The sequence below is a fragment of the Salvelinus fontinalis genome, chromosome 10, assembly GCF_029448725.1.
Source record: "Salvelinus fontinalis isolate EN_2023a chromosome 10, ASM2944872v1, whole genome shotgun sequence".
NCBI lineage: Eukaryota > Metazoa > Chordata > Actinopteri > Salmoniformes > Salmonidae > Salvelinus > Salvelinus fontinalis.
In genome coordinates this window covers 6,049,045-6,065,736 of record NC_074674.1, presented here as the reverse complement: position 1 = coordinate 6,065,736, position 16,692 = coordinate 6,049,045, and the positions used below count along the sequence as shown (strand labels likewise).

General features: G+C 42.7%; 2 protein-coding genes across 3 annotated transcripts in view; both read right to left on the bottom strand.

Moving 5' to 3' along the window:
• The window catches only part of LOC129863502 (arf-GAP with Rho-GAP domain, ANK repeat and PH domain-containing protein 1-like), a 28,756-nt gene extending 21,195 nt beyond the window's left edge, over window positions 1–7,561 (bottom strand). The window contains exons 1-7 of one of the 2 annotated variants that reach the window (XM_055935538.1): window positions 7,331–7,561; window positions 2,749–2,852; window positions 2,614–2,657; window positions 1,417–2,131; window positions 1,135–1,236; window positions 282–413; window positions 68–128 (exon numbers count right to left, since the gene is read on the bottom strand). In XM_055935538.1, the coding sequence (XP_055791513.1) occupies window positions 68–128; window positions 282–413; window positions 1,135–1,236; window positions 1,417–2,131; window positions 2,614–2,657; window positions 2,749–2,852 (1,158 nt within the window). In that variant the 5' untranslated portion in view covers window positions 7,331–7,561. The remainder of the gene's footprint in view (window positions 1–67; window positions 129–281; window positions 414–1,134; window positions 1,237–1,416; window positions 2,132–2,613; window positions 2,658–2,748; window positions 2,853–7,330) is intronic. The other variant, XM_055935539.1, reaches the window with a different exon arrangement.
• A 211-nt stretch (window positions 7,562–7,772) lies between these two features.
• On the bottom strand, window positions 7,773–16,691 carry oatx (organic anion transporter X). Its single transcript, XM_055935540.1, has 10 exons — window positions 13,383–16,691; window positions 13,010–13,113; window positions 12,094–12,248; window positions 11,433–11,601; window positions 11,154–11,277; window positions 10,800–10,915; window positions 10,463–10,677; window positions 10,217–10,325; window positions 8,596–8,802; window positions 7,773–8,519 (listed from the first exon to the last, which is right to left on the bottom strand). Exons 1-10 carry the CDS (start codon window positions 13,800–13,802, stop codon window positions 8,402–8,404), a joined length of 1,737 nt encoding a protein of 578 aa, XP_055791515.1. The 5' UTR covers window positions 13,803–16,691; the 3' UTR covers window positions 7,773–8,401.
• Between the last annotated feature and the right edge of the window lies 1 nt (window position 16,692).

Sequence of the window (16,692 nt, the reverse complement as noted above, 5' to 3'; positions counted from 1 at the left end):
GTTATGCCTTAGTTCTAGTCAAAAGAAAGGGTCCATTGGACCATGGTGGTGCTAGTGATTCACTCACTGTGCGTTTCTTCCAAAGTGATACCAATGGTCCATCCAGGGTGGCCCACAGAACATTGTGCCTTCAGGAACCAAAAGTATCTCAGTTTTCAAATACATAGAAATTAGGCAATGACATTTGGAAAATAATCTGAAATGTCATATCAGAGAATGTGATTTCAGTAAGATGTTGTTGAACAGCAACAGAACATATATCCCACAGTGTCCCACATTACCTGCGGCCCTTCCATACATCTAGCCAGCTGGATCGGGACACCACATTCTCCCTACAAGAGGACTCTGCTGCCTGGGTAGCACCACCGCTCGCTGCTGCCTGTTTTCTCCTGCTGACACGGATGGTGGCCGCACTGTGGACAAAGAGAGAAGAAGTTATCTCAAAGAAACATGACAAATATTTAATTAACTGGCAGCTATCTTGAACAAATATGCTACACATTTAATACAGACCCACTGCTTGTACAGTATCTCATGGGTAAATTACAAGACACCTATTGCATAACACACTTCATGTCTTGCACAGAGCACTGCTATGCAGGTGAAAACATTCTTAGTGGGGAAGAAGCAGGAAGTATAGGCATGTGTAATACAGTGATCTGAATAGGTAAACAAAGGGGCTTGTAGAGTTCACAGGTGATTAGACAAACAAGTATATCACGCTCAAAATCAAATAGCTACTGTTTCATGTTTGATCCGGCAACACATTTTTACATTTACATTACAGTCATTTAGCAGACACTCTTATCCAGAGCGACTTACAGTAAGTGAGAGCATATATTTACATACTGGTCCCACTGTGGGAATCAAACCCACAACCCTGGCATTGCAAGTGCTACGCTCTGCCATTGGAGCCACACCCAAAATGACCACTTCAATTGGTTTTAAATTCTATCACACAATTAAAACCATGTAATAATATTGAAAACCCATTGAAATTGTATCAATATTGGTAAGTGACTATGTTAAAATCTCAGTTGATTAGGTATCATTTTACTCTAATTGAACTCCCCATGAAGGCCATCTGTTAACTTCCTGTCTGTCTGTCTGCTGTGACGGGGTGCTGTGACGTACCGTGGGATCTTCTGTTTGAGAGGTCTGGTCTGCATAGACTCCTTTTCCACAGGAGGTTTCCCGCTGGGGACAACACCAATACAAACATGCCCTGACGCCACACTGGAAGAGGCATAGAAGAATGACAAAGCCATTCAACATTTCTACCACCAATTTGTTTTGTGTGACCTGTAGCTTGATACATGTAGTTACATACATTGATATACATTTTCTTCCCTGCCTTTATCCATGGCCTATACTGTTTTGTGGCCTATGCTTTTGCACCTCTTATTTGATACTCACTTGTTCATGTGGGACGGGATCTTTATTTCTTCAGGAACGGCATCGTCATCATTGGACGATTCAGATCCAGATCCAGGGCATTTTTCCCAGTCAGCTACGTCAGTGATGTAGGGGTCAGTATCCGCAGCCGGACTGACGTAGGGGTCAGTATCCGCAGCAGGACTGACGTAGGGGTCAGTATCCGCAGCAGGACTGACGTAGGGGTCAGTATCCGCAGCAGGACTGACGTAGGGGTCAGTATCCGCAGCAGGACTGACGTAGGGGTCAGTATCCGCAGCAGGACTGACGTAGGGGTCAGTATCCGCAGCCGGACTGACGTAGGGGTCAGTATCCGCAGCAGGACTGACGTAGGGGTCAGTATCCGCAGCCGGACTGACGTAGGGGTCAGTATCCGCAGCAGGACTGACGTAGGGGTCAGTATCTGCAGCCGGACTGACGTAGGGGTCAGTATCCGCAGCAGGACTGACGTAGGGGTCAGTATCTGCAGCCGGACTGTGTGGAGAGAAGGACAACCAGACAGATCTGTCAAGGAGTCCATCTGGCTCATTACTGTCCAGTACTGGGCAAGATGGAGTCACTCCAGAATCAGATCTGAAGAGAAGGAAGTTACACTGGCTTGGATTCTGCTCCGCTGGGCTGGTAATGGCAGGCTTATTTAGGATAATGGCATGGTTGTCTTCCTTTTCTGCCAGCAAATCATTTGGGGGTGGAATACCTGTGAACCCAAGATAAAATGGTGTACAGTAAAAGATGCTGTGTTGTTTGGTGACAAATGAAAGCAGGAAGTATTTCAGAAGTCTGTCACTGAATCACAAGCGTTTATGTTTAGGAGTAAAAACCAGTTATTCTTGTGTTGCTATTGTGACAGTACACTGCAGTTATGTTTAGCTGTAGGAGTGCTTTACTGGAAGTTAGGACTCAAGCTCAGTATCACATAGTATTCACTTCCTTGACCTCATTGAACTAGAGTAACTCTTTAATGAATGGCACGGAACAAATCTTGCTTAGCATGATAAAATATTGTTAATTGGTGAGATGTTGAAAGGTAAGCTGTTTAGCTGGCACACTGTGTCTGAGCCAATCAAATATGTCCTGTCATTACACAAGTACAGTCATAGTTCTAACAAAACTCATCTGATCCCTATCTTTATCATTATAAAATATGTAACTGTTATCATGATGAGCACAAGGGCCTACCTTTGCTATGACTTCCTGTACCAGGTGTATCATGTATCAAATCCCTTGAAGACAAGTGTAAAAACAAAGAATTAGAATCCCCAAGAACTTGTCAGGTGTTTGGTAAAACAAGTGGACATCACGAGGATCACTCACCGATCAGAAGAGAGCTGGATCTGTGGGCTCCCTCCAGCCCGCTTGTAGCGTGTCCGTGGTTTAGGTACTGGCACAGGCATGTCTGGAACGAGGGGGGCAGACATCTATTTCACAGTAGGAGATATTACTGTAGGTCACAAACACATGTCTGAAATAACTTTTTTCCCCTCCAGACATGTAGATTTGAAAGTTACTCAAGTAAAAGTGAAAGTCAGCCAGTAAAATACTACTTGAGTAAAAGTCTAAAAGTATATGGTTTTAAATATACTTAAGTATCACAAGTAAAAGTATAAATAATTAAAAATGACTTATATTAAGCAAAGAAGACGGCACCATTTGTCTTGTTATAAAAATGTCCGATGTGCGGATAGCCAGGGGCACACTCCAACACTCAGACATTATTTATAAAAGATGCATTGTGTTGAGTGAGTCCGCCAGATCAGAGGCAGTATGAATGACCACGTGTTCTCTTGATAAGTGCGTGACAATTTTCCTGTACTGCTAAGCATTCAAAATATAATGAGTACTTTGGGTGTAAGGGAAAATGTATGGAGTAAAAAGTGCAATATTTTATTGAGAAACGCAGTGAATTTAAACTAAAAGTTGTCAAACATATAAATAGTAAAGTAGTGATACTCCAAAAAACTACTTAAGTAGAACTTATTTTTACTTAAGTACTTTACACCACTGATACCCCATGACAAAGCGAAAACAGGTTTAGAAGATTTTGCAAATGTATATAAAAAAACAAACTGAAATACCTTATTTACATAAGTATTCAGACTCTTTGCTATGGGACTCAAAATTAAGCTCAGGAACATCGTGTTTCCATTGATCATCCTTGAGATGTTTCTACAACTTGATTGGAGTCCACCTGTTGTAAATTCAATTGATTGGACATGATTTGGGAAGGCACACACACCTGTCTATAAGGTCCCACAGTTGACACTGCATGTCAGAGCAAAAACCATGAGGTCGAAGGAATTGTCCGTAGAGCTCCGGGACAGGAGTGTGTCGAGGCACAGACTTGGGAAAGGGTACTAAAAATGTTCTGCAGCATTGAAGGTCCCCAAGAACACAGTGGCCTTCATCATTATAAAATGGAAGAAATTTGGAACCACCAACACTCTTCCTAGAGCTGGCCGCCCGGCCAAACTGAGCAATCGGGGGAGAAGGGCCTTGGTCAGGGAGGCGACCAAGAACCCGATGGTCACTCTGACAGAGCTCTAGAGTTCATCTGTGGGGATGGGAGAACCTTCCAGAAGGACAACCTTCTCTACAGCACTCCACCAATTAGGCCTTTATGGTAGAGTGGCCAGACGGAAGCCACTCCTCAGTAAAAGGCACATGACAGCCCGCTTAGAGTTTGCCAAAAGACACCTAAAGACTCTCATTCCATCAGAAACAAGATTCTCTGGTCTGATGAAACTAAGGTTGAAATCTTTGGCCTGAATGCCAAACGTGACGTCTGGAGGAAACCTGGCACCTACTCTACGGTGAAGCAGCATCATGATGTGGGGATGTTTTTTCAGCGGAAGGGACTGGGAGACTAGTCAGGATCGAGGGAAAGATGAACAGAGCAAAGTACAGAGAGATCCTTGATGAATACCTGCTCCAGAACGCTCAGGCCCTCAGACTGGGGCGACGGCTCCCTTCCAACAGTACAACGACCCTAAGCACACAGCCAAGACAATGCAGGAGTGGCTTCGGGTCAAGTCTCTGAATGTCCTTGAGTGGCCCAACTAGTGCCAGGACTTGAACCCGATCGAACATCTCTGGAGAGACCAGAAAATAGCTGTGCAGCGACGCTCCCCATACAACCTGACAGAGTCTTAGAGGATCTGAAGAGAAGAATGGGAGAAACTCCTCAAATACAAGTGTGCCAAGCTTGTAGCATCCTACCCAAGAAGACTCGAGGCTGTAATCGCTGCCAAAGGTGCTTCAACAAAGTACTGAGTAAAGGGTCCGAATACTTATGTAAATATGATATTTAGGTTATTTTTTGTAATCCTGTTTTTGCTTTGTCATTATGGAGTATTGTGTGCAGATTGACAAGGGGGAAAATGTATTTTATCCATTTTAGAATAAGACTAACTTAAAAAGTGAAAAAAGTAAAGGGGTCTGAATACTTTCCGAATGCACTGTACATGACCCTCATTCGTTTATATACACTACATGACCCTCATTCTTTGATATACACTACATGACCCTCATTCTTTTATATACACTACATGACCCTCATTCTTTTATATACACTACATGACCCTCATTCTTTTATATACACTACATGACCCTCATTCTTTTATATACACTACATGACCCTCATTCTTTGATATACACTACATGACCCTCATTCTTTGATATACACTACATGACCCTCATTCTTTTATATACACTACATGACCCTCATTCTTTTATATACACTACATGACCCTCATTCTTTTATATACACTACATGACCCTCATTCTTTGATATACACTACATGACCCTCATTCTTTTATATACACTACATGACCCTCATTCTTTTATATACACTACATGACCCTCATTCTTTTATATACACTACATGACCCTCATTCTTTTATATACACTACATGACCCTCATTCTTTTATATACACTACATGACCCTCATTCTTTTATATACACTACATGACCCTCATTCTTTTATATACACTACATGACCCTCATTCTTTTATATACACTACATGACCCTCATTCTTTTATATACACTACATGACCCTCATTCTTTGATATACACTACATGACCCTCATTCTTTTATATACACTACATGACCCTCATTCTTTTATATACACTACATGACCCTCATTCTTTTATATACACTACATGACCAAAAGTATATGGGCACCTACTCGTCGAACATCTCATTGCAAAATCATGGACATTAATATGGAGTTGGTCCCCCCCTTTGCTGCTATAACAGCCTCCACTCTTCAGGGTAGGCTTTCCACTAGATGTTGGAACATTGCTGCTATAACAGCCTCCACTCTTCAGGGTAGGCTTTCCACTAGATGTTGGAACATTGCTGCGTGGACTTCCTTCCATTCAGCCACAAGAGCATTAGTGAGGTCGGGCACTGATGTTGGGCGATTAGTCCTGGCTCGCAGTCGGCGTTCCAATTTATCCCAAAGGTGTTCGATGGAGTTGAAGTAAGGGCTCTGTGCAGGCCAGTCAAGTTCTTACACACTGATCTTGACAAACCATTTCTGTTTTGACCTCGCTTTGTGCACTGGGGTATTGTCATGCTGAAACAGGAAAGGGCCTTCCTCAAACTGTTGCCACAAAGTTGGAAGCACAGAATCGTCTAGATAGAATGTCATTGTATGCTGTAGCGTTAAGATTTCCTTTCACTGGAACTAAGGGGCCTAGCCAGATCCATGAAAAACAGCCCCAGACCATTATTCCTTCTCCACCAAACTTTACAGTTGGCACTATGCATTGTGGCAGGTAGCACTCTCCTGGCATCCGCCAAACCCAGATACGTCCATCAGACTGCCAGATGGTGAAGCCTGATTTATCACTCCAGAGAACGCTTTCCACTGCTCCAGAGTCCAATAGCGGTGAGCTTTACACCACTCCAGCAGACACCTGGCATCGCGCATGGTTATCTTAGGCTTGTGTGCGGCTGCTCGGCCATGGAAACCCATTTCATGAAGCTCCTGAGGAACAGTTATTGTGCTGACATTGCTTTCAGAGGCAGTTTGGAACTCGGTAGTGAGTGTTGTGGACAGACGATTTTAAGCACTTCAGCACTCGGCGGTCCCGCTCTGTGAGCTTGTGTGGCCTATCACTTATCGGCTGAGTTGTTGCTCCTAGATGATTCCATTGCTCAATAACAGCACGTACAGTTGACCAGGGCAGCTTTAGCAAGGCAGAAATTTGATGAACTGACTTGTTGGAAAGGTGTCATCCTATGATTGTGCCACATTGAAAGTCACTGAGCTCGTCAGTACGGCCATTCTACTGCCAATGTTTGTCTATGGCGATTGCATGGCTGTGTGCTCGATTGTATACACCTGTCAGCAACGGGTGTGGCTGAAATAACCGAATCCTAAATGTTACAGCAACTATTATCACGTTATTACTTTTAATAATGTCTTGGATTGACGTTTAGGCCTACCGAGACAGATTCTGGAGGTCATTTCATTGCCTTATTCTACTCAAAGTGTATAGGTAGGCAGGCTATGGTTGCTGTTTATTTTAACATTTCACATGGCCTACAAAGACTTTGCGTTCCAGTTTTGTAAATACATTAACATATTGTTATGATTATTTGATGGGGGAAAAACTGTGTGTGAATATGCGTTAATAGTTCGTGTTGGAAATGTTGCTCTCAACTACAGTCGTTTAAAGCTTATAAGCTCTGAATCACAGTTACGGGTACATTCATGCTGTTCTGTTCAAAGGTGACTAACACCGTAGGCTACTGCACTTGTTTCGAGCACGTGACATAACTAGGACTGAAAATGAAAGGCTATATTTCTGTATAACTCAACGGTGTTGAGAAAATCCTAAGTTAAATGTTACATAAATGATTTGGTAGGCCTAATTAAAATCTTACCTTATCGTTACTCTTCTGTTCTTGTTCAAATGCGATGTTTCGTTCAAAAGAGAACTGGAAAGGTTACCTTCCTGATACTGAAGAGGTTTGTTGTGGCTGTTTTGCTTTCTGTCGACGACGACAGTGTGTAGCCTATGCGGGTAAAATCTGTACAGCGCGGTCTCACCTGTATTACCTGTTCGGTGGCTGAGCAAGGTCAGCAGCTGGGCAGGGTTACTAAACGAGTATTAGCACATAGATAACATCAAAGTTCAATCATTGTAACTTATTCATGAGTCAATAAATAGCTCAATTAACCATACCTATTTAGCATGTACTTGGGCATGTTCAGTGCGCACGAAAACATTAATTGAATATGGAATATTGTCCCTTGGGGACTACTGGCTTCTTTCTACCTTTTAATTAAGAACTGCACAAAACAAAATGTCAAGAAAACAACTGCTGAACCACATAGGCCTACTGTTTATTTTTGATGAAGCTACAATAACGCCCCTAGACAGCCAACACATTTCAAGTTCTAAATCTTGTTCTATAATGACCAATCAAAAATAGTTCCACAATGTTGCAAATGTCATAAAAACAATCACCATAATCTGCATGTTGAAGTCATAAAATATCATGTAAAAGTGTCTAATTTATTATCTATCTACATTTTGAATAAAAAATGTAGGTAACAAAAACAAATCACATACAGTGAATATACAAGTGAAGGTTTCCAAGTGTTTTGGTTACAATTGAGACAAACTGTAAAATTATATGAGATTGGCAGCAGTTGTCAACAGGATCACTGTTGATCATTTCAACCTTGTGCCAAAGAAACCATACATCAATCAGACAAAGACAAATTGAACAATGATGGCTTAGCAAAGAAACACCAGTATCTCCTGCATACCACAATCAACTTTTCGGTTCTAATCTGTTTCCATTTTGGTTTCAATTAAATAATCTAGTTCTCTAAACAGTTGTATGCATCTGTCTTTAATTTGCTACCCAGCGTATACAGTTTGCTAGCGTTTGCCGACACAGTAAAATCATACCACCTCTTCTACATTATTCTGATCAGATTGTTCCTCACAGAGCATTGAGTCCCGTGATTTCCCCATCCCCCTCAACTGCTCCCTTCTTCATCTCCCGAAGAGCCACTGCCTTCTTTTTAGCCAGTTTCTCTGCATCCAGCTTCTCATTAGCCCTGGAAAGCATTTTCATCATATTTCAAAACATGTCATAGGTAAATGATATGCAGAGTCACAGCCTCACAACCTTACCATTTCTCCTCCACATCCTCGATGGTGTCAGGAAGAGGGATGTTGAGGGTTTCAGGGAGGAAGAAGGCGATGATGCCAGCCACCACCGCAGCACCTCCATAGATCATACTGGGCAGAGCGGGCAGCATCTCTTCCAGGATCAGCACAGCGGGCGCTGCCATGGAGCCCACCCTGGCCATGGTGGAGGTAAATCCCATTCCTGTCTGTCTGCAGGGGGAGGAGGAGGAGGTGGAGGAGAGAGGGGAAGGAGGATTCGGAAGAGGAGGAGAGAGGGGTAGGAGGATGCGGAGAAGTTGGGAAATTGCAAATTAAACACAGAAATACATAATTTACCTAAGTTTTCGCACCCCTGAGTCAATACATGTTAGAATCACCTTTGGCAGCGATTACAGCTGTGAGTCTTTCTGGGTAAGTCTCTAAGAGCTTTGCACACCTGGATTGTGCAAAGTTTGCCCATTTTGTTATTTTTTAAATTATTTAAGCTCTGTCAAGTTGGTTGTTGATCATTGCTAGACAACCATTTTCAGGTCTTGCCATAGATTTTCAAGCCTATTTAAGTAAAAATTGTAACTCGGCCACTCAGGAACATTCACTGTCTTCTTGGTAAGCAACTCCAGTGTAGATGTGGCCTTGTGTTTTAGGTTATTGTCCCGCTGAAAGGTAAATTCATCTCCTTGTGTCTAGTGGAAAGCAAACTGATCAAGGTTTTCCTCTAGGATTTTGCCTGTACTTTAGTGTTGCAAACAGAATGCATGTTTTGGAATATTTGTTATTCTGTTCAGGCTTCCTTCTTTTCACTATGTCAATTAGGTTAGTATTGTGGAGCAACTACAATGTTGTTGATCCATCCTCAGTCTTCTCCTAACAGCCATTAAACTCTGTAACTGTTTTAAAGTCACCATTGGCCTCATGGTGTCACCATTGGCCTCAATCCCTGAGCGATTTCCTTCCTCTCTGGCAGAGTTAGGAAGGACGCCTGTATCTTTGTAGTGACTGGGTATATTGATACACCATCCAAAGTGCATTTAATAACTTCATCATGCTCAAAGGGATATTTCATGTCTGCTTTGAATATCCCCCTAATGAAGTGGTACCTGATGACGGTGTTGTCTAATGAATTGGTACCTGATGACAGTGTTGTCTAATGAAGTGGTACCTGATGACGGTGTTGTCTAATGAATTGCTACCCGATGACTGTGTTATCTAATGAAGTGGTACCTGATGACGGTGTTGTCTAATGAAGTGGTTCCTGATGACGGTGTTGTCTAATGAAGTGGTACCTGATGACGGTGTTGTCTAATGAAGTGGTACCTGATGACGGTGTTATCTAATGAAGTGGTACCTGATGACGGTGTTATCTAATGAAGTGGTACCTGATGACGGTGTTATCTAATGAAGTGGTATCTGATGACGGTGTTGTCTAATGAAGTGGTACCTGATGACGGTGTTGTCTAATGAATTGCTACCCGATGACTGTGTTATCTAATGAAGTGGTATCTGATGACGGTGTTATCTAATGAAGTGGTACCTGATGACGGTGTTGTCTAATGAAGTGGTACCTGATGACGGTGTTGTCTAATGAAGTGGTACCTGATGACGGTGTTGTCTAATGAAGTGGTACCTGATGACGGTGGGGTAAAGCTCTCCAGTAAACAGATAAATACAGGTGAAGGATGCAGAGGTGAAGGCCTTCCCCAGACAAGCCAGAGTAGTCCTAATAGACTGCATGTCTGTGTTGGGATCAAAGGGGTTGTCATTGCCAATCCTTGTCAACAACTGTTCTCAATTAGATTATCAAAGACAAGACCAATGGCATTTAATTAGACGCGAGCACAGTAGCCAACACAAAGTTGTGTGACAATCTAACCTGTGGGGACGAAGATGTTGGCGAATATCATCAGGGCAGACATGAGGAGACATGTTCCCTGAGTGATCCTCCGACCAAGAAAGGTAAGACTCCCCAGAGCCACCAGCTTGGCGGGGAAGTCCACCAGCCCAAAGATGATCTGGATCAGGTAGATGTTCACCCCAAACTTCTGCAGGTCCATTGCTAGGCCGTAGTAGGCAAAACTGGTAGAGAACCTGTAGGTTGAGAGGTCAATCGGATCACTGGAAGGTTTTGTAGATAAGAATAGGCACAAAGGTAACTGGAATGACAAATGAACCTTACCAAACAATGCACTTTACCAAACAATGAACCTTACCAAACAACCATAAGACAGAGAGATATTCTTCTCATCACTGTGGTGCGTATCAAGTCGTATGCTGTGTGGGTGGTCTTACTCGACTGGACCTCTTTGTGCATTTGACATTCCAGAACCTGTAATCACACACATGTACATGCACAAACACACACACACACATTGCCACACACACACACACATACATAGCCGCATGCACACATTCACAGACAGACAGACACAGACACACACACACACACACACAGACAGACACACACGCAGGTCATAATCCTTCTCTGAGCTCCAAGATCACCTCACCCTTCCATGAACCTCTCAATATGCCTGTATCCTTCGTTGTACCCCAGCCAGCTCTCTCACCTCCAGGGTGATCTTCTCTACCATCTCAGGTTTGCGGTTGATCCTGGCCACACGGTGGATGTGTTTCAGGGCCTCGTCAGACCTGCGATTTAGCACTAGCCAGCGGGCAGACTCAGAGTACCACCTTAGGACCAGTTAGGAAAACACAAGAGACATTGTCTCTGGAAACCTTTCAAAGACTGCCATTCACCCATCAATCAAAAGATGAGACATCCTGAATTGTTCATTCATGATATGGATAAGTACCTGTATAGTGGTGCAGTAAAATGGTACGCTCACCAGCTATAGAGGAAGAAGAGGAAGAAGGGAGCGCAGACAGCCACCTGCAGCTTGCGCCAGTCCCTGAGGCTGTGGGCGATGCCCGCCAGGACCATCTGGCCGAAGGTGAAGAAGAAGGACGAGAGGGTGCCCACCAGAGTGCGGGACTTGGTGGGAATCCATTCCACCTCTGTGGACAGAAGTCTGTTATGACTCTGTTGTCTTGCGACAGGCAGTGGGTGGAAATGGAAACTTTCCAATGTAAAATCATCTGATTCATCTGAACTGGATTTCCCCAGGGTTTTTATTCCCAGACCCACCTCTGGCAAAAGGTAATCAATTTCCCCCTTGAAAGACTTAAAAGACAGTAACAATTTCCTTATGCTTAAAATACAGTAACAATTTCCTTATGTTTCATGACCTGATAGTGTGCCAACTTTCACACATCACACAAAAAAAGAGTAGAGCATCTAAGCAGCATGTAGGCTAGCGGTTAAGAGCATTGGGACAGTAACAGAAAGGTCGCTGGTTTGAATGGTGAAAAATCTGCCGATGTGCCCTTGAGCAAGTCACTTAACCATAATTGCTCCTGTAAGTCGCTCTGGATAAGAGCGTCTGCTAAATGACTCAAATGTAAGTCTCTAGATGTATGGGCTATAGGTGGGGTTGTAGGGAGACTCACTGAGAGAGACTGTGTTGAGGATCACTCCAGACACTGCCATGCCTGTCATGAAGCGTAAGATACAGTAGGTCATGAAGGAAGGTGTGAAGGCTGTACAGGTGCCCAGCGTGGCTAGCTGAAAATAGGACCAGATCAACAAGGCCTTTCGCCCAAATCTAGAGGGGAAAACAAATAGGGGAAACCACAGCAACACTTGCTCAAAAGTCACAAGAACACAATGCATTGTTGTTGTTGGTGGCAACTAAGCACCAAACTCAAGCCCTACTAAATCATTGAGGAGGGAATGTTCCCTACTGTGAAGTAAATTACATGGACACACAGGTGTGCACAAATGCGCACGCACACACACACACGCACACACACGCGCACACACGCACACGTACACGCACACGCACACGCACACACACACACACACACACACACACACACACACACAGGGAAAATTTTGCTTCTGTGAAATTACTAAAAGTTTTAAGTGTGTAAAAATAATAAGATAAAAGTCTGATATGTGGAGAATGTTAATCCTGTACTTTCAACCAGCTGGGCTCTATTCTGTCCAAGCACAAAGAAGATCAGGGTTCAAGCCAACAGTTGATTTTTTCTGTTAAAGAGTCAATGATGTCCTGGCAATGGATACAGTAGGCTACATCTTAATTAGTAATGTCAGACATCTATTTACAGTACGGATTTAGCTCTAGGTTACCTATTCATAATGTTCACCTGCATCCATTTGTATCACATTGACCACAATCCTTCATCGGGTAAATGCAGTTCCTCTGTACAACCTCTACAACGATAACGTGATGTTCTATAGGACAGTATGATGATTGAATTGTTGAATTCCTTTGCCGTGATGAAAATGTTGAATACAATGACGCTATAAGGTATTCCGTGTCTGTGACAGGACGCTGCTCACCTGTCTGACAGCCCTCCAAATATGATAGCCCCTGCCAGGACCCCACCCATATAAATAGTCTGGCTCATCTGTTTCATTGGACGGAGGGTACAGACCAAGTCCCACTGGAAAACAAGATCACAAACCTTTTCTTATAGGCAGGATTGTAATATCACATTCTTTGCCTTGACATCCAGCAACGTCTTAAGCGCCACTGTTAGTGAATTATTAGACCTATTGAATGATACTAATAATAATATACATGTTAATTCATAAATCATGCATCATGATGTGTTTCGCAGGAGAAGCACATGTACTTCTATTATTTTATATTATTACACCTACTAATTTATAACCCAGTACTTAAAAAATGCGCATGGACAGCTCCACTTACCTCTGAGACAACTGTGGACAGAAATTCTGTTTTGTCATAGGTCCAGCCATCCAGACATATCTCTGTCTCAAGCTGTGAAAAGTTAGCCTGATGTCCAATGACGCTTACGTTGCTTTCAAGAAGCTGCCACTGCGCCTCGACATACCTTGTACACTTGGACAATTTGGTCCCACTGGCATCCATCGGGATAAAGGCGCGAAGGAGCTCTCTGTCATCCACTTCTGATAGAGACATGTTTTGACTACTGGCAATAGAAGTCCTATTGGGTATGGTACAGTGATGTCCAGGCATACCAGCCGTGAAATTATTCAACAGATTCTGGCTTGCCATCAGTAGACCAGGGATAGACAACAAGGTAACATGGATCCATTGGAAACGCCCGAACCCGCCAACGTCATTCAAGAGGTCCGCAAAACCCATAACGCCGATTCTGAGAGGAACAGTAGGCGAGTGTTAGTAGCCTTTAAACTGCTGTAGCAAAGTCTAAGAACAAGGCTTGCAAAAGTTCTAAAAAAAAGTTATTCGAACAGTTATTGGGAAATGATTGAGTGCCGTTATTGTCCTACAAGACAACTCCAAAGGGCCAAGTGGTTGTGATGTGGTGGCCACCGGCTCCAAATCCGCTGCTCAGCGCAGTAGTTCATTTTATACCTCTCTGAAGTTTCACCTGCTACTCCTGCACACGTTTTACAACACTACGGGAACCTCACAATTCTTAACTAGGATGTTAATGTTAATGGTCGTTAGACAACAGATCTCAGATCGAGGTCAGTTGTATTCCTTGAGGGAACGTGACTGCATGAGATTCTGTGAATTTGCATGTGTCCCAAAAAGCCTATAGGTCTATAGAAACAGTGTGACATAGACGTGAATAATAACGGTGATGTTGATTATTAATATTATTATCCCCATATTGGAGTTATAATCTAGACTCTCCTTCAAAACTAATGAATGCCACGTAATCGGGTTACACAAAAGCAAAGCAAAAAAGCAACAACAAAAAAAGCCCCACAATAGCAAAGTCTTTATAATGGAATTTCACAGCAAGGGCTTGTAATGACATGCAAGGGCTCAGAGAGAAACTCATTGACATAATAATCCAGCTATTCCACTCAAAGGCGTTGTTTTAGCATGTTAAGTGTTCAATTCAGCCCTAGTTCATCTCAAATTAGCCTATTGGTGACGTTGGTGTAACATTAAGATTACTGATTCCTCAGATTCAGGCATAGAGTTCATGGAAAGGTTTTAGAATATGTACACACAGGCATCGTATACTGTATCTTCCTTTGAGATATCCAAGGGGGCCAACCCATGCTACAGACCCACTGCTTGTGTACATAGACGGCTATAAAGTGGCTGCACCCGATTGTACATAAACAAAGGACGCCCTTGAGCAAGGTACTTAACCCTAATTACTCCGGGGTCGCCGCTATAATGGCAGACCCTGGCCGTGACCTCACTCTCCAAGTGTTTCTCAGGGAGAGTTGGGATATGGAAAAAATACATTTCCAATTCACAATTGCACATGTGTGAAATAGTACAAATAAGCACCCACCAAATTAAACTTTTTTTGTTGCATTAACTGGCCAATCAAATATTGACAACAGGGGTCCTGTGACTGTTAAAAGCTCACAGGGCTGAGGAATCATTGACAACATAAGACACTTTACTCTGTGGCCTATAGCTACATCCGGATCCTTCCCTCTCTCATATCGTCTATTGGCCAATTATATGAGTTATATCATCTCCACCATTCATCACTGATTCATCACTGATTGACCCCCCTCATCATCCAGGGTCAGATTACCCATCAGGCTCATGCCCAGCCCCCCCCCCCACTGTTATGTAAAGAACCTGGCAAAATATGTAGAATTTCATGAAATTAGCATTAACATTTAATTATTGTTTTATGCCACAAGGAAAAATGTGTAGAATTATAGGAAATTAGTTAACAGCAACATATTCCCTCAGCCAACTAGAGGGGCCCTTTCATCACCATCATGTGTTTGTGCATCAGAGTCTCTTTGGATAAAGTGTCTGCTAAATGGCATATTAAACTAATAACTCTTAAGGGATGACTTCTAGATTGGAAGTACCAACCACATTTCATCTAGTTGTGGCTCAAGCAATTTCAGCCAGTCATTCACTCGATGTTCAAAACCAAAATTGTTGCTTTTTCCCCCCTCATTGCTTCAGTCTACTGTTCAGAAAGCGAACTGGAGCCTAACTACATAACAGAAATATGTTTCACTGTTCCCCCCACAAATTACAAATAGCTGGGGATGAAAATAAAATAGGATGAGAGAACAGCCTCTCAGCGGATCTCATTCATAACAACAAATAGAGACTTGGCTGATGAGTCACTCCCTGGTTATACATTGCCTTTGTGTGCCCCAAAATGGATGTCATGGTTTAAAATATTACACACACTGTCAGTACGAGACACACATTACATTCTCTGTGACATAAGCACATTCATTTGACATTTGGGTTCATGACCACCTAGTCATTGGCTTGGAGGAACAGTACATTCCATACTAGTTTCTTTCCCCTAGCTAACATTACTACATTAATGTACACTCACCTGAAAGATCTTGATACAGTATGTGTAAGCCAGATGGCACTATATCCTCCACGTTACTTAGCAGAGTAATGTAGTGCCATCGTCATATTCAAACCCATCTTCTCAGGGTTGAGAGTCATGGAAAAATGCTTTTAGAGATTTTTCATTCAATAATTGGAGGCAAATACATAGCCTACTTATACAAGCAACCTTTTATCTAATCCTCCTATTGCATCATGTGTGATCCTTTACACCGATACACTAATTATGTTGGTTTTACCAGCTCACAAACTGACAAAACAGGATAAATGAGTCGTGACAGCTTGTTGCGACGGTTTCTTTCATTTTTATTTCAAGTTTGAGGACTTGCTTGCAAAATACTCAGTGCAGTGCAGATAGCAAACAAGTGTCTTTAGGATGAACTGAGATGATGCTGAAAATGTTGAGTGCCCCCTCCCTCCAAACAAAGACATTACGTCAAACAATGATCACCCCCCCCCACCAGACATCATCGCACACATGATAGAAGAGCAGAATGTCACTTGTTTTTTTATTATCACGACTCAGAATGCTCCTCTGCCCAGTTTAAAAACCCATAACAGATGCACCTGGGGCAACCAGTGGTGCAGTTTCACCTAATCTGTATCCCAGCTTTGAGTTGTTTCATAAATAAAATAAAACATCTTTATTTTATGTCAATTTACAAACCACACCAACAAATTACTTTTCCCTCAAAAACAAACCACC

Bases quoted from the DNA above. Each gene is read 5' to 3' on its own strand.
- oatx (XM_055935540.1), bottom strand. From the start codon at position 13,802: ATGGGTTTTGCGGACCTCTTGAATGACGTTGGCGGGTTCGGGCGTTTC. The intron at 11,602-12,093 runs GTGAGTCTCCCT...TTCTGTCCACAG, and splicing joins CCTCAACACAGTCTCTCTCA to AGGTGGAATGGATTCCCACC. The intron at 10,678-10,799 runs GTAAGGTTCATT...CTCAACCTACAG, and splicing joins CTCTGTCTTATGGTTGTTTG to GTTCTCTACCAGTTTTGCCT.